The sequence below is a fragment of the Sciurus carolinensis genome, chromosome 1, assembly GCF_902686445.1.
Source record: "Sciurus carolinensis chromosome 1, mSciCar1.2, whole genome shotgun sequence".
Lineage (NCBI taxonomy): Eukaryota > Metazoa > Chordata > Mammalia > Rodentia > Sciuridae > Sciurus > Sciurus carolinensis.
Window position 1 is genome coordinate 100,215,420 of NC_062213.1, and position 26,491 is coordinate 100,241,910.

Here is a 26,491-nt window from a genome sequence, read left to right on the forward strand (position 1 = left end):
GCTTTGTAAAGAAAATGTTTTCATGACAAATATATAGGTATAAAAAGGTAACAGGAGATATATTAAGTGTTTAAGGAAATAGGCTTTAAGCTATTCCTTGTAGGTAATTCAGTCATATAAAGCTACCCTTTGCCTAGATTGAAATAGTAGTATTTTAAAATTTATTTAAAATTTTTTCTTTTTCGTTATAAATGACAGAATGTATTTTGATATACAAACAAGAAGTATAATGTCCCATTCTTGTGGTTGTACATGATATGGAGTTACGCTGCTCATGTATTCATCTGTGAACATAGGAAAGTTGTGTCTGATTCATTCCACTGTCTTTCCTATTCCCATCCCCCGTCTCTTCCCTTCATTCCCCTTTGTCTAATCCAGTGAAATTCTATCTTCCTTCCCTTCATTTCTCTTTTTTAAAAAAATATTTTTCTAGTTATCTGTCAATGGGCCTTTATTTTATTTACATGTGGTGCTGAGAATCAAACCCAGTGCTTCACACATGCTAGGCAAGTGCTCTACCACTGAGCCCAGGCCCCAGTTCACTTCATCCCCTTTGTCTAATCAGTGAACTTCTATTCTAACAACCCCCCACTGCTATTGTGTGTTCTCATCCACTTGACAGAGGGTACATTCGGTCTTTGGTTTTTTGGGATTGACTTATTTCACTTAGCATGATAGTCCAGTTTTATCCATTTACCAGCAAATGCCATAATTTCATTCTTCTGTATGGATGAGTAATATTCTATTGTGTATATATACCCACATTTTCTTTATCCATTCATCTGCTGAAGGGCACCTAGATTGGTTCCATAGCTTAGTTATTGTGAAGTGAGCAGCTATAAACATTGATATGACCATGTCACTATAGCATGCTGATTTTTAAAATATATTTTTAGCTGTAGATGGGTGCAATACCTTTATTTTATTTATTTTCATGTGGTGTTGAGGATCGAACCCAGTGCCTCACACATGCTAGGCAAGCGCTCTACCACTGAGCCCTAATATGCTGATTTTAAGTCCTTTGGGTATAAGCCAAGGAGTGGGATAACTGGATCAAGTGGTGGTTCCATTCCAAGTTTTCTGAGGACTCTCCATACTGTTTTTCAGAGTGGTTGCACCAATTTGCAGTCCCACCAGCAATGTATGAGTGTACTTTTTCCTTCATGCCCTTGCCAACATTTATTGTTACTTATATTCTTGACAATTGCCATCCTGACTGGAGTGGGATGGAATCTCAGTGTAGTTTTAATTTGTGAAATATTAGTCCTTTGAAAGAACTGACAGCATTTATTTAACTAGTACCTGACTCACACCACGGAAATGCATGCGTGCTTTCTCCTCCCTTCTGTGCCTGACCTTGTTGACTCCATTGGTATGTGATCATTGGTGATAGTACTACTTAAGAAGGAAGAAACAGAAGATGCTACAAATGCAGAGAGTATGACACAATGAAGAAGCATGGGAATGGTTTGACATTTTCTGGTTCAAGGGGCCAGTGCTACCTGAGTTTTAGCTGGGCTCAGAAATTCTATTCAAATCAACAAATACCTCCTAAGTATGACTGTGTCAGTCTTTGTGCTAGGAGCTGTGACTGCTCTAGAGTTTGAAGTTGTACTTTCACATCATCATGAGAAAACCTTTTTACCTCTGGACTTCTAGTTTTTCTGTGCAATGGAGTTCACTTCCCACTCTGTTCCAGGTAAAAAGGGAGTGTACATGACTGATATCACACCTCAGGGTGTGGCTATGAAAGCTGGTGTCCTGGCTGATGATCACCTGATTGAAGTAAATGGAGAGAATGTGGAGAACGCCAGCCATGAGGAAGTGGTGGAAAAGGTATACCCCAACGGGGTATTTTCTTTTTACCCTTTCACTCTACTCTTTCATTGGAAGTGATGGCAGGCAGGTGGTAGGGTCTGGGGTAGGTTTATGATGGAGAAATACAGTTGAGTTGCCCCTTTTGTATTAAGGGTGAATATAGACTCAGCAAAATAAGCAGTGTTAATATAGGGTTTTGGAATAAAGTCTTTGCTAGTTTCGCACCTAGAGGTCTAAAGAACCATGCATCTTTTGGATCTTATTTGCACAGTACTCCACACACAGTTCCAACTCCTGTGGTTTGTTACCTGTGGTCCACCTTAGCCTGAAAATATTAAATAGAAAATTACAGAAACATAATTCATAAGTTTTATATAACTTTTGTTACTTATTAATCACTTAATTTAATTTATAAATCAAACTTTATGGTAAGTATGTGCGTACAGGAAAAACGTAGTACATATGAGGTTTAGGACCATCTGCTATTTCCAGATGGTTATTATGTGACTAATGGGCAGGGGGTGGGGATACTGTCTACAATGTGGATATGTTAGACAAAGGGATGATTTATATCCTCTGCAGGATGCAATGGGATGGCATTATACTTACTTAGAAGAGTGTGCAATCTAAAACTTAAGAAATATTCCTGAAATTCTCCATTTAATGTTTTTGGACTGTAGATGACTCTGGGAACAAACCACAGATAGATGAAGCTATGGATAAGGGGGGAAACTGTATAGAGTAAAATGTTCACAACACATAAAAAACAGAGGAAGGTCACCTGAAATCTTGAAAATTGACTTTCTCTTCTGTTGGTAGAATGATCTTTCAAAGTGGACTCTTTCTTTTCTAAACTCCTTTTCTGGCCTTCACCTATATGCCTTTCTGGTTTTCTGAATTCTAGCTCTTTGAGTTCAGTTAGCATGTGTGTTGGTGATTGTAATATTTAACTAAGAGAAAAACAATTATAGAAGTAGAGAGAAATACCAATTAGGTTGTAGAAAATAGCATAACAGCTCAAACTCAGGCTGTGAATTCAATATTCTCTGTGGAATATAGAGTCTATGTGCCTCTCAAAAGAAAATTTCTTTCTTCAGCATTATTCTTGGAGGTCATTGCTGTTCTTCATCTGTGTGTATTGTTGCAGGTGAAGAAGTCAGGAAGCCGAGTCATGTTCCTGCTTGTGGACAAAGAAACTGACAAGCGTCATAGTGAACAGAAGATACAATTCAAGAGGGAATCAACCAGTTTGAAACTCCTGCCTCATCAGCCCCGAGTTGTGGAGATGAAGAAGGGAAGCAATGGCTATGGATTCTATCTGAAGGCAGGCCCAGAACAGAAAGGTGAGTCACTGGAAGAGCAGAAAACCCAGCAGTGTAGTCTACCAATTCTTCCCAATCCAACTCTAGGGTTCCACTAGGCCCCCAACTGTCCACCAGATACATGAGGGGAACAGCAAAAAACTAGGAAGCATAGCTAGGTCAATTTCTATGTCATATGGGAGGCCTGATGTTGGGTTCCCAAAGTCTCCATAGCAGAAACTGGCAGAATTTGGGATTTGGGCAGTAATATACTGGTAAATTAGCTCTCTGAAAAAAATCTTAATTTTTAGCATTTGTTGAATTTTTTTTTTTTGTGTGTGTGTGTGGTGTAAGAACCTCACTGTCTGATTTCAAGCTACAATATGATGTTCCTGAAAACAAAGTTGGGCGGTGTTTACAGAATTGGTTCTCATGAGCCAGTGTCAGCAGCTTAACACACTGTTAGGTTGGAGGCAGAGGTGTGGGTCAGGATCGGGAACTCAAAACAGAGCCAAGATTCTTTCTGCTCAAAAAAACTAAGGTCCGTTCAGGGAAGGTGATTATATAAAAGAATGTTATTCATCCAGAAGTTGTATCTTCTTTTCACTGTATGTTTATATTAATTCATCAACTATTATGTAGTTAAATAGTTAGTTGTGGTTCAGTTCATTCTTTTGCACTGCGGAGTGACTTGATGAGACACATATCAAAATGGATCTGAAAACAGATCTGTATTGGTGAAGGGAAGGATTGGGGAAGCAAGGGCCATTATAAATTGCATTCATGGTAGAGGAAAGAGAACAAAAGAATGATGTATAAAATATTAGGGTACCATCAAAGGATTTATCAGTTGGCTAGATGTGGGGAGTGGATGCTGAGGAAGACTCAGTTGCCATGTGTTGGTGGTGAGTAGGGGGATGTTGCTCCACTCAACAGGTGACCCAGGAGGGGTTTTAGGATGGGGAATGGGCAGAGATGATTTTCAATTTGACTATATTATATTAAGAATCTATGACATAGCTTATTGGAGATACTCAGCAGCTATCTGAAAAAGTGAAACTGGAACTTGTTAAAAATAGTGTGAGGGACAAAAAAAGTGAGATCTGCAGGAATCTGGTGAAGATAGCTGAAGTCAGAAAAAAGAGACATCCTTGAGGCATGTACACACAAACACATTCTTAACTGAACATGCCTGATTGCTTTTAAAATTCCAGAATGGGTTTTCCCAAAGTTCTGAATTAAAAAAAAACTTCTTCCCTTTCCCTTTTTATGGCTTAACTTCTATATGATTTATGGATACAAGTATGACCACTGACTTCCTGGGAAATTGCTGATCCTTCATGTTTAGTCTGCTATTCTGTCAAGACTGAATGTCAATCATGTTAGTAATATGATTTTTAATCCTTAAGATTCTTCCATTGTTAATGGCTGGGTTTGTCTTAGCAGGAAATGAGCCTAGATAGGGTGCTTACAGGCCTCCCTGCATGCAGTGGGAGGGACAGTAGTTGTACCCAGCATACCTTTTATTTCGTCAGGGTCTCTCTTTTTTATAACTTCTTTTTTATTTCATCAGGGTTCTGGACTTCCAGTTTTTGCTTGGGGGCTTTTCTGATAACTTTATCTTTTTGTGCGGGGAGGGTAGGTCAGATCATCAAGGACATAGATCCTGGAAGTCCAGCAGAGGCAGCTGGCTTGAAGAACAATGACCTGGTAGTTGCTGTCAATGGCGAGTCTGTGGAAACCCTTGATCATGACAGTGTGGTGGAAATGATTAAAAAGGGTGGAGATAAGACTTCACTGTTGGTGGTGGACAAAGAGACGGATAACATGTATAGACTGGTAAGTAACACAAGGTCATATATTCATGAATTAAAGTTGTGTCCATTCACTCATGCTCTCAAACTTTGGGCTGAGTTATCTATCTTCAAACTGGAAGGAGAAAACAATCATCACCAAGGTTAAATTGTACTGATATGAAAATGCTCAGGGATTACTAAATGGGTTTCAAGTCTTTGGACTTAAGATTTTGAAAGAATTTGTGAATAAACTACACAACTATGTAGAGACATGTTTAAGCAGCTCTAAGATAGCGGCTGGCATTGGGCCAAGAGGTGGTGCATAATTAGTGTTAACATGGCGTGATCTCTCATGACCTTTTGCCTGATTGGTTGATGTCTCTTCAGCGTTCGTGGTCGACACATGTTCCCCATTCTTTCTAGATTGGTACCATGGTGCGTGTTCCAATCGTGCTACTTAATCCTAAGCTGATTGGCTGCTTTAGTGTATATAGGACATTCTCTTCACCTCGGAGGAGAACACACCTCTAGATCGCAGAATGAAGGACGCAGTACGCGGGACGCACCACTAAGAATCACCTCTGATAGAAAGCACCTCTGATAGCACACACCTCTAGCATGCACCTTTAGGGTGTAGGATGCAGGACGAACCTCTAAGAAGCAGCAGAACTCTAAGAAATAGCTCCTCTGAAAGCGTAGTACCTCTAAAAGCAAGCAAGCCTCTCTTCCTCTATAAACTAGCGAACAAGCAAGCAAGCAAGAAAGCAGCCCAGAAAAAGAAAACAGAAGTAGTTCATTCCCAGTCTGCCTCTGATTCCTTCCCGCGGGATTGTTGCTGCGGGCAGCAACACAGCTACTCTTGCTGATCTGAGATAATCTATGAAGAACAAACTTGGAGATAGACAGATGTAGACCTAACTTTCCCAAATAGAGACTAATTGGATTTTTAAGTTCCATCAATCTTATGTAAAAGCCCAGAAAAAGAATATTAAGCAGTTTGAAACAGATTTAGGAGGACCAAGTTGTATCAAATTAATCTTACTTCAACAACCGTCATTCTAACAGTTACTGTTTGCATCTTTTAAGGTTTTATAACATATTTATTTTATAACAGGAATTAAGGTCTAGGCTAATTTAACAGACATCTGGGGGCTTAAGTACTATCTGCCTTGCTAGGGGTTGGTCATAAAGATGAAGAAGAAAATGTTTCTTGTTCTTATGTGAGAGAACAGAAGCATCTAAGGACACATACATGGTACAGATGGAGGAATATAATGGATGATGAACTTAGTTCCTTTTTATATATTAGAAAACTGAAGCTTAGAGAGACTAAGTGGCTTGCTAAAGTCACCCAGCTACGACTGAAGCCAATGTTTGAATCCAAGTTCTTGGACTCTTAATTCATTATATCATACTCCTTGACACACTGATTAAATATTTCAAGATGTTTCTGTAAACAAGATCAAATAATAGACTGAATGACAGAAACGTTAATGGGTTTTTTTAATTAGTTGAACAACCATACTAAAAGAATAATTGATACTGGAACAATGTCAATGTAAACAGAAGTTTCCAATGGCATGCTACTTGTTCTATCCTAATTAAATTTGGAAGGAAACACAGAAAACACTGAAGGAACTTAAAGCAGTGATGGATAATTAACGAGCAGGAAGGCATAATTAATATTCCAACTTAAAAAGTATATTGTATGAAAAAAAAAGTATATTATATGAGTATTAAATGATGAGATCTGCTTTAGTGACACTCTAAAAAGCTGCCCTCACCCTCAAAAAGGTTACATTAATTGAAGGGCTAGGATGAGCTCAGTGGTAGAGTGCTTGTCTAGCGTGCATGAGGTCCTGTCAATCCCTAGCAGTGCAAAAACAATACCCCCTCCGAATTTAATTGATACTTGACTTCTGGAGATAATTATCTTATTGTACTGACTTGATCAGACTACCCTTGGAACTATCAGTACTGTGGATAAGTTATCTTCTTCATGCCTTAGTTGTGTTGATTATAAGATGGGGGTAGTTACTGTGAAGGGCTGTTAGAAGATTATATGAGTTAATATTTAGATTAAATCAATATTATGTATAGTTCTGAGAAGAACCCCATCTTAAGAGGGCCAAATACTAATCAGGAAAGAGGTTTTGGAAGCTGCCATCTTGTGACTATTAAAAGCCGAAGTCAGTAGGCAACTGCTCTAAGGTTTCTGCCATCTGCTCCTTTCTAACTCTTCATAATCTTATAGAATGATTATATAATGATGTAAATATTACTTTTTTCTTTTTTGGTTAATATAAGAGAGAACTCTGCTCTAAAAAGATGCTTGCCCAGCTCCCCAAAATAAGTTCACAGGTTGGGGTGGGTGGTGGATCTTTGAGATCTATCAGTGAATATATGAAATACCTATATCAGTTCCCAATACATACTAGATAACCATATTCAAATGAAGAATGAATAAAAATTAAGTGTTTAAAGTTACTGTAATTTGCCCAAAGATGAACTGCTATTGTGACAGCTGATTTGCTTATTCAGGTAGTGCTACTGGAGGTATTTTGGTATATAATGAGTCACTCTGATAATTTTCCACGTTTTAAAGAGTCTCTAGTGTGGAACATTTGCAAATGTATCACTGAAAGGTCTATGGTTAGCTGAATTGGGTAACTAGGAGGTTCTGTCCTGGTACCGCTCTCAGACAAGAAGGAGATGAGGTTTTGTGGTTAGTAAGACAGATGAAAAAAACTAGAGAACCAAAAAGCTAATTTTAGCTAGGAGGCCATAGTATTTTGGGGTGGCGCACACACTGCACTTGCCTTCAGTTGGCTGACTTCCTATCCATTGCCTAACGAACGTCCTGGACACTTGCAGGCAGCACTATAATGGCTGATCCAGGTTCATACCATACTCACATAAGCCTTCCAAACATTCTCACCTAAAATACCCAGCCAACTAAGTTCTTAATTCTATTTAAAAAATAAGTCATGTTTTCTGTCCTATGCTTCTGTAGTCACTGCTTTCTTCACATGTATGTTCTGGTAGTTGAGATGGATTACAAGTATTTAAAGATGGTAGGGAGTGCTGGGTGTAGTGGTGCATGCATATAATCCCAGTGGTTCAGGAGACTGAGGCAGGAGGATCTCAAGTTCAAAGCCACCCTCAGCAAATCAGTGAGGCCCTAAGCAACTCAGAGACCCTGACTCTAAATAAAATTTAAAAAGGGGCGGGGGAGGGCTGGGGATGTGGCTCAGTGGTTAAGTGCCCCTAGGTACCAAAAAAAAAAAAAAAAACTAGTAGGGAGTGTGGCATAACAGAAATGCTAGCTAACAGTTACAACCATGAACAGTAAAATACAACAGAACACAGCACCAGAGGAGGGCGGTATATCACAAAGGGTTGAGATTAACTTTTGTTCATTATGTGACTACCTTCCCCCAATTATTACTGTGTGTACTGGCTGGCCTTTTCTGATGTCTGAATCTTCAGTAGTAATAAAAATAGTATCTTGTGTTTTACCTTAACATGTTTGAGGAGCTCTAAAGACCATCTTACTGAAGGGGCAGGGTCAGAAAAACCTAACTGCATGAGATACTTAGCCAGTCCCCAAAAAGAAGTAAGTGTATGGGTTGTTCAGTGACAGGCTCAGCATTATGGTGTCAGAAAAATCTTAGTAATTCTTTTTCTTTTTTATGGTGCTGGACAGCAAATCCAGGGTGCTGTGCATGCTCAGGCATGTGTCCTACTACTAAACTATGCCCCAGATACTGGCAATTGTTAGATAGCCTTTTGAATCCTTGTACAGAATTCTGTATTGCTTTTATTTTATACAATCTGCTTATATTTATACATTTTATTCCACAACCAAGCTCAATTATCTTTTATACTTTTCCTGGATGGGGTACTAGAAGAATTTATAGCCTATAATCAGATAGATCCAGAAGAGGAGTGGTACATGTATGGTATCTTATAAAAGAAACAAGCTCATTTACTAAAGTGTAACTATTCATACTTAACTATTTTTTCCTCTTTATTTTCAAAAGGCTCATTTTTCTCCCTTTTTCTACTATCAAAGTCAAGAAATGCCTAATGGTTCTGTCAAAGAGGTTCCAGCTTCTATTCCTGCTCCTCTGGAGGTCTCAAGCCCAGATACTACAGAGGAAGTAGCAGATCATAGGCCTAAACTCTGCAGGCTGATTAAAGATGAAAATGGCTATGGTTTTCACTTAAATGCAATTCGGGGTCTGCCAGGCTCATTCATCAAAGAGGTATGGTAATCTGGTTCCAGCAGTCCAGTGTGCTTTCAGAAGAGTCTTAGCTTCTCCTACTCATTGATGGCTTAATAAAAAGGTTACACACCCTAGGCGCAGTGGCTCATGCCTGTAATCCCAGCAGCTCGGGAAGCTGAGGCAGGAGGATTACAGGTTCGAGGCCAGCCTCAGCAACTTAGCCAGGCCCTAAGCAACTTTGAGACTGTCTCAAAATATAAAAAAAGCTAGGGATGTGGTTAAGTGATCCTGGGTCCAATACCTGGTCTCCTGCTCCCTGCCCCACAAAACGTCTTCAGTGTACCTTACCTCATTTGGGTTCAGATACTTTCACAGTCCTGCACCCTTTAAGTTATATCATAAGTCACTTTTTTTTTTTTTTTTTTTTTTTTTTTTGCTTCCAGAGTATCTGTTGCACCTAATTATCTCTTTAGACACTTTCAAATCAAACAGTGAACTGACATGAATAGTTGACACTGTCAAGCCTAACTGGGAGTGACACTTGTTTGCTCCTATGCATTTGGCATAATGCCCTTCCCTTAATAGGACTGACAGTGAGATTATCACCCATGTAGCTCTCAGACTGGGAGTGAAGGAGGAAGACCTATGGGATCTAATGCCTTCAGCTCAGAAAACTGATTTTCAACCAGTTGGTTAACACTACTCATTTGAGTATGGAAGTCAGAGCTTCCAGAAGTAGAAAAGCATTAAAGAATCTTTAACTTCTGTACCTCAAAGGGAAATAATATAGTTCAGGATAAATTCTCAAACTTCTCCTCTGAAAAAAAGGTGATCTAACATACTCTTACCCATGTTTAGAATTGATAACTCGGAACCTCTGCTCACAGGTACAGAAGGGTGGCCCTGCTGATGTAGCGGGGCTGGAGGACGAGGACATCATTATCGAAGTGAATGGGGTTAATGTGTTGGATGAACCCTATGAGAAGGTTGTAGATAGAATCCAGAGCAGTGGGAAGGATGTCACACTCTTGGTCTGTGGAAAGAAGGCCTATGATTACTTCCAAGCAAAGAAAATTTCTATTGTTTCCTCGATGGCTGATCCACTGGCTGCCTGCCTTGATTCCAAAGAAACACTGGCAGAGTCAGAGCATGACTCACACATGGCTAAAGAACGAGTGAGTGGTGACACATTTTATTTATGTGATCTGTCTTACAGTCCCTAATAAGTACACAGCTCATGTCTGTTTATATTATTTTCTAATGTTTTAGAAAATCTGGTAAAGATAACAAATAAATTATAGAAGGCAGTATAAGAAAAAAATTCCTTATTTTCATAGCATGCTGCAGATAGCTATTATGTAGAGTTGATAAGTCAAGAAATAAGTTTATCAAAATTATTATGGAGGGCTGGGGTTATGGCTCAGTGGTACAGTAATTGCCTAGTATGTGTGAGGTGCTGGGTTCAATTCTCAGCACTGCATATAAATAAATTAATAAAGGTCCATCAAGAACTAAAAATATATAAGAAAATAAAAAAAAATTATAATGGAGCCCACCAGAATCAGCCTATGTACTACAAATTCTGGTTCTGTCACTTACTGGTCTTGGGAAAATGGTTTTATTTGTTTGGTCCCTCAGTTTCTCTATGTATTAAAAAGGGATAATTTCTAGAATTGTTATCAGAATTATACTGAGGCTATTAAAATGCTTTAAACAGTATCTGGCTCACAGTAAACATAAAAATGATGTTAGGGGCAGTTTTTAAAAAATAATTGGCAGGTGTCTATAACTTTATTACTAGAAAAGATTAAGCATCATTCTGTATACACTCAGGTTAGGTAAATCTGAGGTCCAAAAGTGAATTGATTATCTATGTTCATCAAAGAAATTTATGGCGGAGCTGAGGCTGTGGCTCAGTGGTGGAGCGTTTGTTTCACATGCATGAGGCACCAGGTTTGCTCCTGAGCACCACATAAAAATAAATAAATAAAATAAAGGTATTGTGTCCATCTGCAACTAAAAATATTAAAAAAAGAAGTTTATGGCAAAGTTAGGACTCTAAAAATTGAATTCAAATGGTTTGATCCCATCCTGCGTACCTCTTCTCTAGGGTAGCAGTCTATTTTCTGTCCAACTTCTCTCCCACTTAACTGCATGCTACCACCCCATGGAAGATTTGATGGATATGGAATGAGTCCCCTAAGGTCCCAGAACTATCTTTTTCAGTTGTGAGTTAAAGGTTGACAAAGATTATCACTTTAAAGTGGATTATGATGAAAATGAGCACCAGTTATCATTAAGAACGTTCAGTTTAGGGGCTGGTGCAAAAGATGAATTGCATGTTGTTGAAGCAGAAGCAATGAATTATGAAGCCAGTCCGCTTAAAGTAACACTGGCAACACTGCAAATGTCTGTACAGCCAATGGTTTCCCCTTGAGGGCTTCGAAATCACACTACTTATGGTCTTAAAGTTGAAGTACGATTCAGGGCCTGTGCATATTGGTGGGCAGTCCTTAACTATTGAGGAAGATGAAGAATCAGAAGATGAAGGGAAGGAGGATGTAAAACTTTTAAGTGTACCTGGAAAGTGATCTGCCCCTGGAGGTGGTAGCAAGGTTCCCCAGAAAAAAAGTAAAACCTGCTGCTGAAGACAATGATGATAATGATTTTGATGAGGAAACTGAAAACCTCCAGTGAAGAAATCTATGCAAGATACTCTAGCCCAAAATGCACAAAAATCAAACCAAAATGGAAAAGACTCAAAACCATCAACACAAAGATCAAAAGGTCAACAATCCTTCAAAAAACAGGAAAAACCTCTTAAAACACCAAAAGGGCCTAGTTCTGTAGAAGACATTAAAGCAAAAATGCAAGCAAGTATAAAAAAAGGTGGTATTCTTCCCAAAGTGGAAGTCACATTCATCAATTATGTGAAGAACTGCTTCTGGATGACTGAACAGGAGGCTAGTCAAGAACTCCGACAGTGGAGGAAGTCTCTAAGAAAATAGTTTTAAGTTTGTTAAAAATCTGTCTTGTTTCATTTCTATAACAGTTGGTTTTTGGTTGTCCTTTTTACAATGCAAAGTGAGAACTTTCCCTACCGTTTAATAAAGGTTGTCCAAGTTTCACTGCCAAAAATGTATTGTCCAAAATGCCTGTTTAGTTTTTAAAGCTGGAACTCCACCCTTTGCTTTTTTAAAAATTTCTTCAAAAAAAAAATTTTTTTTTTTTAGTTTGTAGATGGACACAATACCTTAATTTTTATGTGGTGTTGAGGTTCGAACCCACCGCCTTACACATGCTAGGCAAGTGCTCCACCACTGAGCCACAACCCCAGTTCCATTTTGCTTGGTTTTTAAGTATGTATGATATGACATGGTGATAGTGGTGGGGAGACAAAAATATACATGTGAAATACTCAATATTTTAATAAAGTAAAAAGTTGAATTTAATATTTTTCTATTCTACTGATTGGTGATATAACAATTCAATGAACACACAAAATAATCACTGACCTTATATTCCAGAAAGTTTAATAAGTATTCTAGTTGTCTTAATAATTCCTCTATAGGTGGTCAATTATAGTTCTATGCTAGTGTTATAGAAAAGAAATATATATGACATTAAGAAATCTGTTAATGTGTCAAATAGCAAGTTAGAAACAAAGCCAAGTGTAGAATTCAGATCACCTGTCTTCTAGAAGTGACTCTACTCCCTAAGTTATACAACTCTGTGAAAGGGATGGTCTTTTCTAATCTGCCACTTTGTAAATCCTTTGTTTTCTTTTGCACAGGCCAACAGTACAGTCTCACATTCTTCTTCCAATTCTGAAGATACGGAGATGTGACGCAAGAAATAATTATTTTGGCTAACAGGATTACTACTAAGTATCCAGAAACTGCTTTCTCAAAGAACGGAGCTGCCATCCATTTATTGTCTCTCTTAGAGAACAACAACTCCTTTGGAAACCATTCAACATGTGTGATTGTCTTGTTGTCATTTGTCTTAGGGGCTGCTACTGCAGATGGCTTATTTATGGTTAACTTAGGAAGATCCAAGGCAGTAGTCAGATCATTTTTATGTGATCTCTTCCAAGCTTCAAGTTAACTCCATTTCTCTAATGATGATTCTCTTACTTCTATAGGCTCCTTGAACGCCAAAAATACCTAATCTATATATGTTAGAGTTGCTAATTAAAACATTCAGCAGATCTGATTAAAATTGTTTTTATAGCAATGTTATGGTTGCTGGAATAAATACTATTAAAATGCCTTTTGAGTATGCTTGAACTTCCCTGTTAGCTAGTATAACCTTATTAGTGCTTTTTTATGCTTTAATCTTCTAAAAACCCCAAACACAATAAAATATAGAATAAGACCTTAGTAATAAAAGGTGATAATATTCATAATTATCTTAAGATGCATTTGAGTATTCTAAAAATTTTTCCAAGACATACCTTTTGAAGAACTTGAGTCTCGGGTATGAAAGTAACTTACTGCAGTTCATTGTTTTATCTCAAAGCATGAGGGGCAAATGGAAGGAAAACATGGGATACATCATTGCTGAATTAAAATGTAGGGTATTCTTTTTTTTTTTGATATTGGTGAATGAACTCGGGGGCACTCAACCACTGAACCACATCACTAGAGACAGGTTTTCACTGAGTTGCTTAGTACCTTGCTAAGTTGCTGAGGCTGGCTTTGAACTTGCAATCCTCCTGCTTCAGCCTTCCAAGCTGCTGGGATTACAGGTGTGTGTCACCATGCCCGGCTCACTCTTAATATTAATTTAAAAGGAAATCAAGAAAACAACATAATCTGACATCTCTTTTGGTAGAATCTAGTTCAGTTGTCTACTCTTTCTTTCTCAGAAAACAAACTCTTGGTTATTTTAATAGGGCAGGGGTTGGGTGAGGAAGGAGGGATGTCAACTCACATTAGATCACAAACATAATACCAAGCTATGACTGATAAAGTGAACCTAAGGCCAAAAGTGTTAAAATCTTTGATTTTAATGACAATCTCAAGGGAAAGCCATAACCTTCTCCATGTGAACCTTGAAACAAAAATCCTATGTGTTTGGCCCAGCTATCAGACATCTCTTGCCCCATAGTTCCAGTGTATTCTCATTCTCCCTCTTCTCCCCTCTCCACTTGGTGAAAACTTCAAATCTGCACAGGATGCTCTCTGCTGAGTACTACTCCTTGTGTTTTAGCTCATGCTACTTATGATCACAGTATCATCTGAAGAGGAAGGCATATGTTGGAGGTAGAAATAGGCTAACATGGCATTTTGTGTAAAAAATATTAGGCGCTGGTCCCCTCCATTGTTTTTCCTCTTAGAAAATTGTAACCACTGGCTTCTCAGAGTCTTTAATAAGCATGAGTTCAAGGTGTCATATGCTTCTCTGGTGCCTGTTTGTGAGCCAAATAGAGGAATAGTATGCTGGAAAGGGCGCTGACCAGGAAGATCACATCAAACCAACGGTGATAGAAGTTGAACTGCAGCTCTCCAAGGACTTCAGTGATTATTGTGCGGTATTCCAGAGGCATACTCATTCGGATCAGCAGCACAGAGGAGACAAAGTACATTCCCTGAAAAATCAGATCAATTAATCCAGAAATCGCTTTGAACATAGTGAGAGCCAGGTCAGAAGAAGCTGTTAAAACACATTTCTGGTATTTTACAGCTATAAACATAAAGCTTGTTCATTATACTTACCATTATCTGTGCTAATAGTAGGACAATGACATTGGAGGATTTACTGCTGGATATGGCATAAAAGAACTGTCAAGAAAGGGAGAGAGATACTTAATGCAGAATTGCTAGATTCCTGTGTTATGAACTATAAGTAATGTGGTTAACCTTTAATAAGTGTCTCTTCATGCCACAATCCTGCATAGAACAATTCGGATGATTAGGGCTATAAAGAAGAGACTTAAAAAAAAAAAAAAGACTACTTAAAAACTTTAGTTTTCCCTTTGAAGTAGTTGGTGGTTTTTAGTGAGATACCATTTGAGAGGATTCCTAGCCTATTAAACTTTAGAAACTCTGTGATGCATATAACCGAACTTAATATCCCTACAAAACATTAAAACAGACATTTGCAATTATTAATAGGCTCCAGAGTTCTTTCCGAAATTATGCTGGATGCCTGGAGATCCTTTCCTGTCTCAACCTCTTCTCTTCATTCACTGAAACTATTCTCATAGTAGGATAGTGAAATCCCTACATATCTATCAAAGAGGATTCCCCTTTTTTACCTCCATGAAGTCTTCCTATGTTGACCAAGAAACAGCTCAACATTCTGCTTCCCTACTTCCATATCTTCTTTATGAATGATTCTCATAATTATTCTAACCTCAAATATCTAATTCATTTATTCCAAATATCTGCTGAATACCTACCTGTTCCATTATCAGTAACAGTGATATAAAAGTCAACAGATTCTCATCTCATTCTATTATTTTTGGGACTTACCTGTTATTGGTATATGATGTCATATATTATCATCAATTTATATAGTAGTCTTAACATTTTTATTCTACTATATGTTTTCTAAACACTTGTGACTATTAAGATTTCAGAAGGCAGAAATCTTAATTGGGTCACATTATTTCATGGTGCCACAGTTAATTAAATAAATACTTTTTGATACTGTGATACAATATACCTTGGTAAGAGTGATCAGCAATCCTCTGATGGATGTGACAATGATTATTCCAACCAGAATGAAGGAGATGTGTTGGGACCAGAACTTTACCTGCCACCATAACAAGAGGAAAAAATATGTTAAATCTCTGTTCAAAGAGATGTTAAGAAAGAAGATGTATTTTGATCACTTATGCGATTGTGAGAACCTTATTAGGCCCTGACTCATCCCCACTTCTTTTAAAAGGGAAAGAAGAAAGCAAGTAGGGGTTCAGTAAACACTTATAGGAAGACTGCAGTGGTTATCTAAACTGGTGGACTGAATTTAAACATTAAGGGCAGAAGAAAGCAAGTACAACAAAGTTGATAAAAATAACACTTATAGAGGCTGGGAGTTGTAGTTCAGTGGTAGAGCGCTTGCCTAGCAAGTGTGGGGCACTGGTTTTGATCCTCAGCACCACATAAAAATAAATAGAGTATTGTATCCATCTACAACTAAAAAAAAATATTTAAAAAAATATAACACTTATAAACAAAAAAAAAAAAGAAAAAAACCCACAGTTAATAATGTAGCTTTACTTTAAGTGAAGGAATTAAAAGGAAATGAATAGGAGCTTGTTTATTTTTAATATCTATGAATGAGAGCCCTCTAATTACACAAAACTTCTAAGAATCTCTTAAAAATAAAAGAATATATAGGCATTCTCAGCTATGTTTTAGGAGATAACTGAACTTCACTCGAATCTTTTTGTCCTTTTGCCTTGCTTGATTCAGTTCTGAAAAGTATGTGAGGGAGAGCTGCTATTACTAATATTTAAGAAGCTTGTTATTCGCAATCATGAAATATGCAGGGTACAGATGAATTATAGATGGAATATATACACAGCAAGTAAGTAGTCTCAGGAAAAAACATTTCTAAAAATTCAGCCCAGCACAAAATTTAAACAAGGAAAACACATATGCAACAATAGCAAAACACACTTAATTAATTTCTATAGTACTTGAAGATCATGCAAAAAGGAAACACAATTGTTACATCATCAAAAAAAAATGTACATTTGGAGCTATTTCTCAAGGACTGGTGCTCAGTTTGCTCCAGCTCATTCTTGTTTTTATCCAGCTACCCTTGAGACTGAAGTACACCCTGCTGAGACAGAGGACAGGGTGTATCATGCAGTCTTGTCTTTTAGGATTAGAGCACAGCTAAATGGCCCAGTCTTATTACCAAAAGTATTAGTGAGTATGAATTATTGGTCATACATACAACTGGAAACTATACTATTCTGTGAATAAAGACACTGAACTTAAACTGGGGCAAGGGTGTGTTTATGACACTTGTTTTATGAAACAAGTAGAATGATTAAAAAACAACTACACACAGGTGACAGTTACCATCTTTAGTCCAAGGTCCACATTAATCACTTCAGTGTTAACATGAAACACTAATTAGTAGTTAATTTTCTACCAGGGAAATCAAAAGTCAGTTGTGTGTTTGAAGAGTTCATCAAGTATCACAGAGACTGGGATCTGAATATATGGTGAGGAGAAACTGGCAAAGTGATAACTGGCTATAGAGAAGCAGAGGAGGAATTGCAGAAATAATCAGCATTCATGATGACAATAAGTACCAGTTATTACTTATGGTTTTTACATTAAGAAAGAGTACCCTTAGCCTTTTACAAATATGTCATGTGAATATGCCAACGTATATAAAGGACAGTGTGAAGAACAAAAGTAGAAGCAAGTACCTAAATTATGAGCATTAGGATCTTAATAATGTTAAGTTAAAGCAGATGAAACAAAAAGAAACCTAACAGACCAAGATCTTGACATAACTCTTACATCAAACTGAATTCCCAGGTAATTCACAGTGATCTCGATGCCTCTTGTAACAGGATCAGTTTTCCCAACTCGATCAAAAACAATGTTGATGGTTGCCTGCAGAGATACAAACTTTTATATTAGTTTTTTTTGGGGGGGAGGTGTGGGGGGAGACCAGGGATTGAATCCAGGAGTGCTCAACCACTGAGCCACATCCTCAGCCTTTTTTATTGTATATTTTGAGACAAGGTCTCCCTAAGTTGCTTAGGGTCTTGCTAAGTTGGTGAGGCTGGTTTTGAACTTGCAATCCTCCTGCCTCAGTTTCCCCAGCAGCTGGGATTACATGTGTGTGCCACAGTGCCCAGTTATTAAAGCATCTTAATAATCACTATTTAAAAAAGTGATTTAAGATGATGAGCTGGGTAAAGCACCCCTGGGTTAAATCCCCAGTACCAAACAAAAACAAAAGAAAAACCCCAAAAAAGAAGATGAATTAATCAATAGGACATATCTTATAGGCCAATGTTTCTAAAAAACATAATTCTCTTCTTAATTTAAACCATGTATAGGAAATCTATTTTGGTTACTCACACACAGGAAAATAAAAGCCTCTATCTACTCACGTTTATTTTCTATGGAGTCAAGGGGAATAAGGTTACTGCACAAATACCTTAATTTATTGGAAGCCAGAAAGGTAACATTCTGATAGATAAGATCAGTGAGAGAAGCAAGAAATTCTAATTCCCTGTGGTTATTTTCTGAATGCTCTAAGAGCAAAGACTAAGATGAAAAGGGAGTTATAACAAGCTAACAAAGGATATTAAATGGAATCATGAAAATACCCAATTAATCACAAAAGTGGCAGTTTAAAAAAAGAAAAAAAGGGGGGAAAAACAGATGGGAGGAATGAAAAACACATAGCAACATGGTAGTTTTAAACCTAACCATTTCAATAATCACGTTAAATGTAAGTAGTCTAAATCATGGGTCAGCAAACCCAGCCACTGTAGTGTGACAATCACAGACAATACATAAATGAATGGGCTTGGCTATGTTCCAATAACGCCTTATTTACAAAAGCAAGCAGTAGTTGGGTTTTGACTGTGGGCTATATATTGCTAATCCCTGATTTAATCATGCCAAGAGATTGTTTAGCAGAGACTGTCAGACTGGATAAAAAAGTAAGACCCAACTAATGCATATGTTGCCTATGAGAATTCCTCTTTAAATATGAAGATAAAAATAGGTTAAAAATAAAAGGATGGAAAAAAGATATACTATGCTAACACTAATCAAAAAGAAAGGTAGAATATCTATATAAATTTCATATAAAGTAGATCTCACAGCAAAAAATATTGTCAGGTCTGAGAAGGGTCATTTCATACTGATAAAAGGATCATTTTTTCAACAAAATGTACAAAAAAATCCTAAATGTTTATATGCCTAATAATAAAACTTCAAAATACATGAAGCAAAAACTGATAGAAATAAAACAACCAAGTCCAAAATAGCTGGAATTGTTCTCATAATAATTGATAAAGTAGTCAGAGAATCAGTAAGGATATAGAAAACTTGAAAAATGCTATCAATCACCCTGACCTGACATTTATAGACAATTCTAGCCAACAAGAGCGGAATACACATTCTACTCAAGTGCACACAGAATGTTTAACATGCTGAATTCAGTTGACTGTTCTGAGACATAAAACAAGCCTTGATAAATTTTAAACTATTCAAATCATACAAAATGTTCTTAGACATATAAAATTAAATTAGAAATCAATTAGAATATATTTGAAATATCCCCAGATACTTTAACATACTTCTAAATAACCTGAGAGAAGAAATCAAAATGGAAATTAGAAAGCATTTTAAACTGACTGAAAATAAGAATACATAATTAGTGAGATACGGTTAAAATGGTACATAAAAAATGTATAGTAATGAAACATCTTTATCAGAAAAGGTCTCTAATCAATGATCTTAGCTTCCACTTTAAGAAATTAGAAAAAGATGACCCAAAATCATCAGAAGAAAGAAAACAACTAAGAGCAGAACAGAAATCAATGAAATAGAAAGCAGAAAAATAATACAGAAAAATCAAGTAAACTAACAGCTGGTTCTCTGAAAAATTCAATGCAATCAATAAATCTCTATTAGCCTGATAAGGGGAGGGCAAAGGAGGAAAGACTCAAGTTACCAATATCAAGAGTGAGAGACCACACCTACTAGGAAGGCTACAATGAAACAGACGTTTTAATAACAAGTGTTGGTGAGATGTGAAGAAATTAGAACCTTTATACACTGCTGGCAGGAATGTAAACTGGTGCTACTATTTTGTAAAACAGTTTACAGGTCTTCAAAAGGTTAAACATATAGTTAGTATATGACACAGCAATTTTATTCATAGATATGTACATAAGAGAAATGGAAACTTAGGAACACCAAAAAACTTACCCATGAATGATCATAGCATTACTGATAGTGGTCCAAAGTAGAAACAACTCAAATGTTTATCAACCAATAAGTGGATAAATAAAATGTGTTATTATCCATATAATGGGTAATATCATATTCAGTTATAAAAAGGAACACTATTCAGTCATAAAAAGATGCTATAACATGAATGAACTTTAAAAAAACATTATGTTAAGTCAAAGAAGTCAATTATAAAAGACCATAATTCTATGGTTCTGTTTATATGAAATGTCCAATATAGGAAAACCTACAGATAAAGTATATTAGTGGCTGGGGGACTAGGAGTTGGGGGAGAAATGGTAAATAACTACTAATGAGTATAAGATTTCTTTCTGATTTGATGAAGATGTTAAAAGATGAACTGTGGTAATGGCTGCACAACTCTGTGAATAAACTAAGAGCCACTGAGATGAACACTAAATGGGTAAATGTATGTGGATTATAGCTCAATAAAATTGTTTTATAGTAAAGGACCAAAAGGGGTGACATCTCAATGGGCGCGGTGGCACATGTCTGCGATCCCAGCAGTTCGGGAGGCTGAGGAAAGAAGATTGCAAGTTCAAAGCCAGCCTCACCAACTTAGTAAGGCCCTAAGAAATGTAGTGAGACCCTGCCTCCAAGAATAGAAGATAAAAAGGGCTAGGGATGTGGCTCAGTGGTTAAGTGCCCCTGGGTTCAATCCCTGATGAAAAAAAAAAAAGGGGGTGGTGACGGTGACATTGCTATAGATTGTATAGCTACCAAAAGGACAATGAGGGAATATTATGAGTAATTTATGCCAATAACAGACAATTTCAATAATAATGAATAAATTCCTTGAAAGATGCAAACTGCAAGATCTCATTCAAGAGGAAATAGATAACCGAATAAACCACATATCTTTAAAGAAAATCTTTCTGCAAAGAAAACTCTAGGCCCAGATGTTGTACTGGTCAAGTCTAACAAAAACTTAAGGAAGAACTAATAAAATTCCATACAAACTTTTACTCTAATTAGAAGAGAAGGCAATACTTGTTATCTAAGGTCAGTATTATTTTGACTAAAATCAAATAAAAACATTTTAAGAAAACAATAGTCTGATATCCCTCATAAACAGAGATGCAAAAATTCCTAACCAAATTTTAGCAAGTTGAATCCCACAAAATATAAAAAGGATAATTAACCATGACCAAGTGAGACATATTCTAGGAATGCAAGGTTAAATTAATATAAAAAAGAAAATAATATGATTATCTCAACAGATGCAGAAAAGGCATTTTACAAAATCCAACAGTTTCATGATTAATAACACTAAGCAAATCATGAACAGAAGGAATTCCTCAACCAGATAAAGGGAAACTAGAAAAAGCCAAGAGCTAAAATCATAGTTAATTGTGAAAGAATGGATGCTCTTTCCCTATGATCAGGAACAAGACTAGGGCAAACTACTCTTACAACCTCTGTTCAACGCCGTACTGGAGGTTTTGGCCAATGAGGAGGTGCAGATGGAGGAGTAAAAGGGGAAAAAGAACAGGAAAGAGGAGGAAACAGAAAAAGAAACAGGAAGTAAAAGAGAAGGGGAGGAAATTAAGAATGTGAGAGTGGAGGGCAGGGAAGAGAAAAGGAGATGGGAGATAAATAAGAGGAGAAGAAAGAAGAGGAGGTGGGGGAGAGAAAGGAAATAGGAGGCATCCTCATTACAGAGGAGGAAGAGACCTGATTACGCAGAAAAATCTATGAAAAAACTTCTAGAAATTACATGGAATGTTAGTAAGGCTGCAGAATATAAGATCAATACATAAGAATGAGCCATATCTACATAATAGTAACAATCAAATTGAAATGATAAAAAGTCACATTTACAACAGCATAAAAAAATTAGATACTCAGAGAAACCTGACAAAAGAGTCAAATATCCACAGAATACTGTTGAGAGAAACTAAAAAAGATAATAAATACATGAAAGGTTATGTGTGAATTGGAAGACTCAATATTAAGATGTCATTTCTCTTAAAACTAATTTATAGATTCAACAAATCCCAATACAAATTTCAGCAGGCATATTTTTTGGCAAGAATAAGCTGATTCTAAAATTTGTATGGAAATGCAAAGGACATAATAGAACAGCCAAAACAAATCTGAAAAAAAAAAAAGTTGGAGAACATACTATCTGATCTCAGGGTTATTATAAAGCAGTGATCAAGACAAAGTGGGACAGATCAAGGCAACTAAATCAACAGAAAGTAAGAAAGTATATGAACAGGCCCATACACATATGCTCAATTAGGTTGACAAAACTGCAAAGGTACAATGTAGAAACAATAATCTTTTCAAAAAATAGTACTAGAACAACTGGAAATCTATATGCAAAATAATGAATTTCATACCTCGATAATTCAAGAATTATGGATTATGGACCATAATGGATTCTGTCATTAATATATAATGACAGAATGCGGATCAGTTATTGACTGGGAACTGGGGGTGTGAAAGAGCGGCATTACAAAGGGGCAGGAGGAAACTTGAACATGATGGATGAGTATGTTCTTTATTTGGATTGTAGTGATGGTTGCTGTACAGGTACATACATATGTAAAAACTGAGCAAATATTGCCCTTTAAATAGGTTCAGTTTATCGTAGGTCAATTATATATATATACTCCAAAAAAAAAATCTGTTAGTGATATGCTCTCCTAAACGCTGCATCTCAGGAAAAATTCTTTTAGTGGCTTAGTTAACTGAACATGCTATCTTTATTCATCTTTTCTCATTAAATGAATCAAGATTTTAAAATGTCATCTAAGTGTTACTGACTTCAATTTATTATAACATTAGATCCATTACGTTCAAAATCCCTCATTCATCTATACTGATCAAAATTAACCAACAAGCTGACAAAGCTCCTCTTTGTGCAAACACAGCCCCAGTAGGAAAGTCACCAAACTAGAAAGTCAAATCAGCCTTTTCTATGGTCACATTGAAATCCATGAATACCCACAGATGAGTCAGAAGACAAATAAATGTACATAAAATGCACACAGAGAAATAAAACAGGGAGAATCACAAAAGAATGAGTAATAAGTGCAGAAGATGAATTTATTTACAGAAATAAATATTTTAGAATTTATTTTAGACTTAAGTTTTTAGGTATAAATTACTAAAAAGGGTACGTGGCTTCTATTTTTTTTTTTTTTTTTTAGGGCCGAGGACCAAACTCAGAGCCTTGATGTGCTAGGCAAGTACTCTGCCACTGAGTTAAATCCCCAACCCCAAGTGGCTTCTATTCTGAGGTGAAAGTAGTGTTCATGGTTAATATGAAAAGCAGAGTATAAAATAAGAAACTTTACATCAACTCATATGCTTCATAATGTAAGGTGCAACTAATGATTTCTGACAGAAGAAAAAGGTAACCTCCATTTTTAGGTTCTCTAAAAAGGAGAGGAGAGAGAAAAAGGGAGGCTTGGAGAAATGAAAGGTCACTCTCTCTGTCAACTCAATCGAATTTGGAATTGAACTTAAATGTATCAATCAAATTCATCTTCTCTTTTTGCCAGGGAAAAATTACCCAACTTTTACAGTTAAAAACAATATACTTACCATGAAAATTTTCCAAACACAGTAAATAGAGAAAAAGTAACCCAGAAAATTGAAATATTTTCCCTTGAAAGTTTTGGAGTATTCTATTCTCTCCTGAGGAAAACCAAACACAAAACATGGTTAGTTTCAGCAAATGTAAACTTATTTTCAATAAAAGAATCCCTCCATGAATCACTGTTTGAGTCGAGTCCAAACTACACATGGTAACGATATTAAAATGAGAGCAATAGTGGCCAGCACTTATTGAATATTTACCTTAACCCAGAGACTGGGACAAACATCTTATATGCATTATCTACTTTAATCTTCTGTTGAGGTATGTTCTATTATCTTCATTTTACAGATGAGAAAATCAAGTCTGAGAGAGGTTAAATAACTTACCGAAGGTCAAGTGAGTGAGTAGGCTCAGGTCTGTCTCCAAAGCCTATATTAGTTAACCTCTACCCGCTATAGCTACCCCTGTGAAGTTACCCTCAAAAAGGATTAAAATAGTCTGAAGCCTTAATAGATTTTGCACATTTGAATAATACTGCATTTTAGGTGTACACAGGAAAGTTACTTCTTGCAGTTAGGATACCTTTCGATCTGGGTCTTTTAAAATAGGGACAGCAGATAGGTATCTATTGTTTTTTTTTTTTTTTTTTTTGGTACCAGGGATTGAACTCAGGGGCACTCAGCCACTGAGCCACACCCCTAGTCCTATTTTGTATTTTATTTAGAGACAGGGTATCACTGAGCCTTGCTTTTGCTAAGGCTGGCTCTGAACTCACAATCCTCCTGCCTCAGCCTCCCAAGCTGCGAGGATTACAGGTGTGCTGGTGGTGTATGGCTTCTACTGTTCTTAAAATTAATTTAGGAGGGAATAAAAAGAAATAAAGGAGCTGCTACCTTTACCCTGGGTCAGTAGGAAGTGGTGTGAGTTTACCTCCCTAGATGTTGAAAAGCCTCTTCTGACTATCCTTCCATTTTCTATTATTGAGAGTGTTCCATTAAGGATTTCTGCCAGTGATAGGAATGATTTCATGAAGTATCACTCATTCCTAGTGCTTCATAGCTTACAATGAAGTTGTGAGGTATTTCTTGCATTGCTTGGTTATAGAGGATACTACAAAGTTATTTAGTCTTTTTTTTTTTTTAATTTTTTAGGTGTAGATGGACACAATACCTTTATTTATTTTTATGTGGTGCTGAGGATTGAATCCAGTGCCTCATACATGCTAGGCAAGTGTGCTCTACCGTTGAGCCACAACCACGGCCAGCTATTTAGTCTTTTCAGTTTAGTTTTACCAATCATATTGGTAAAAACCATAGTTTACTTTCCTTGCTCTGTACCTTGGTAGCATATAGATCAGCTGTTTCCAGAAAAAGCTGCCTGCTTAGTTCTTCCAAAGCATCCACTTCCTGTTGAATAAGAGTAAGATCTGGCACAAAATGGGCATCAAGGTTTAAATCACATAGAAATTTCAAAAAATAGCAATGAAGAAAGCATTTGCTTTTGATTTTTTCTAAATCAGATCCCAGGAATTGTCTATTATTTTGAGCTTCCTGTTTCAGAGTACGTAGTGCTACTTCACAGCCATTTTTCCAGCCTGACATAGGTATGTAAAAGCTTCTCCACCATGAACATCACCAAAAACTGCTGCTTAGTTTCTCCCAGCTCAAGTGTCTCAGACAGATGGTTTTATGTTTTTTCCTCTTTATTTTAGTCTATTAAATTAAGTTAAATGTAATCTTCAAAGTCTCAAATGCCTGCATAATAATAACTAATAATAACACCTATAATAAAGCATGGTTTTCTCCTACATTATCTGAATAAATACAATGTTTGATGTTTGAAAAGGGAACTAAAACTGAGTTTTAACACAGGCTGGGGTTTAGTTCTTTACAGATATTACCTTTAATCTCCCAACAATCCTGTTATCCATTTTGCAGATAAGGAAAGTGAAACTCAGAGTTACATAACTTGCTCAAAGCCACACAACTAATAGGTGTGGATGCAGTGACATCTGCCTTACTCCGTGGCCTGTTCTTTCCACTAAGCTATGCTATTTTCCAAGAACTCAGTGAGTAGTGTTATTACTCTCTTCACTTAGGTTACATGCTCAGAAAGCATGTAAATTACCCTGGCACTTATCACTAAAATAGTTTAAACCTACACTTTTGGCTTTTATGGAGTTTTAAGTAATGAAAATAGTAAAGACAGTATCTCTGAACATATACGCATTTACTTTAGTCCAAATCTTCCCTCCTTTGTGAATTTCCCCACTATTGCCCAAATCAACAAGTGCCCTTCAGTTCCTTCCTCAATGGTGGCTGCTATTGGCAAGGTCCAGGCCACCAAACAACAGGTTTAACTAATTATATATTTCTACCATATGGTCCTTGAGGAGAGAGGTTATTTTCTACTCATTAATGTATCACATAGCACTCTGCTTAGAAAAAGAAGACATGAAATGAATGTTTACTGAGTAATTCTTATCCTCAGTCATAAGTGTCCTGCCTTTCTTTGATCTTAGTATTATCTGCATTTGACAGCAGAATATATCATAATTTACAGCAATATACTACATCCTTCTCCAATTGAAGGCAAAGGGAATTTGTACTTCCCTAGGCCAAGGAAGGAAACAGGAATAATGTGATCTCATACTCAGTCCCCCATAGATACATGGCTTGGGAGTCATGTTGGGATTTGGCTACTGAATTTGGGAATTAGTTTAGCACTATAACCAGCTGGGCTAGAACAATCTATTAACTTAATCATCTTGATTTTCTTTTATACCAAAAAGTTACTGGAGAAGCAGAGCTACTTAAAATTGTTTAGG

General features: G+C 36.7%; 2 protein-coding genes and 1 pseudogene across 4 annotated transcripts in view; 2 read left to right on the top strand and 1 right to left on the bottom strand.

Annotated features, from left to right (window-relative positions):
• The window catches only part of Pdzk1 (PDZ domain containing 1), a 34,864-nt gene extending 21,353 nt beyond the window's left edge, over positions 1–13,511 (top strand). For all 3 annotated transcript variants that reach the window (XM_047545909.1, XM_047545898.1, XM_047545917.1), the window contains 6 exons: positions 1,700–1,836; positions 2,966–3,161; positions 4,762–4,958; positions 8,959–9,183; positions 10,032–10,319; positions 12,938–13,511. In XM_047545909.1, the coding sequence (XP_047401865.1) occupies positions 1,700–1,836; positions 2,966–3,161; positions 4,762–4,958; positions 8,959–9,183; positions 10,032–10,319; positions 12,938–12,991 (1,097 nt within the window). In that variant the 3' untranslated portion in view covers positions 12,992–13,511. The remainder of the gene's footprint in view (positions 1–1,699; positions 1,837–2,965; positions 3,162–4,761; positions 4,959–8,958; positions 9,184–10,031; positions 10,320–12,937) is intronic.
• On the top strand, positions 11,312–12,152 carry LOC124980413 (nucleophosmin-like; annotated as a pseudogene).
• Positions 13,512–14,137: 626 nt separating the features above from the next.
• Positions 14,138–26,491, bottom strand: part of Gpr89a (G protein-coupled receptor 89A) — a 50,519-nt gene continuing 38,165 nt past the window's right edge. The window contains exons 9-14 of the mRNA XM_047545928.1: positions 25,002–25,090; positions 23,670–23,762; positions 17,637–17,732; positions 15,817–15,906; positions 14,865–14,930; positions 14,138–14,737 (exon numbers count right to left, since the gene is read on the bottom strand). Coding sequence (XP_047401884.1) covers positions 14,531–14,737; positions 14,865–14,930; positions 15,817–15,906; positions 17,637–17,732; positions 23,670–23,762; positions 25,002–25,090 — 641 coding nt within the window. The 3' untranslated portion in view covers positions 14,138–14,530. The remainder of the gene's footprint in view (positions 14,738–14,864; positions 14,931–15,816; positions 15,907–17,636; positions 17,733–23,669; positions 23,763–25,001; positions 25,091–26,491) is intronic.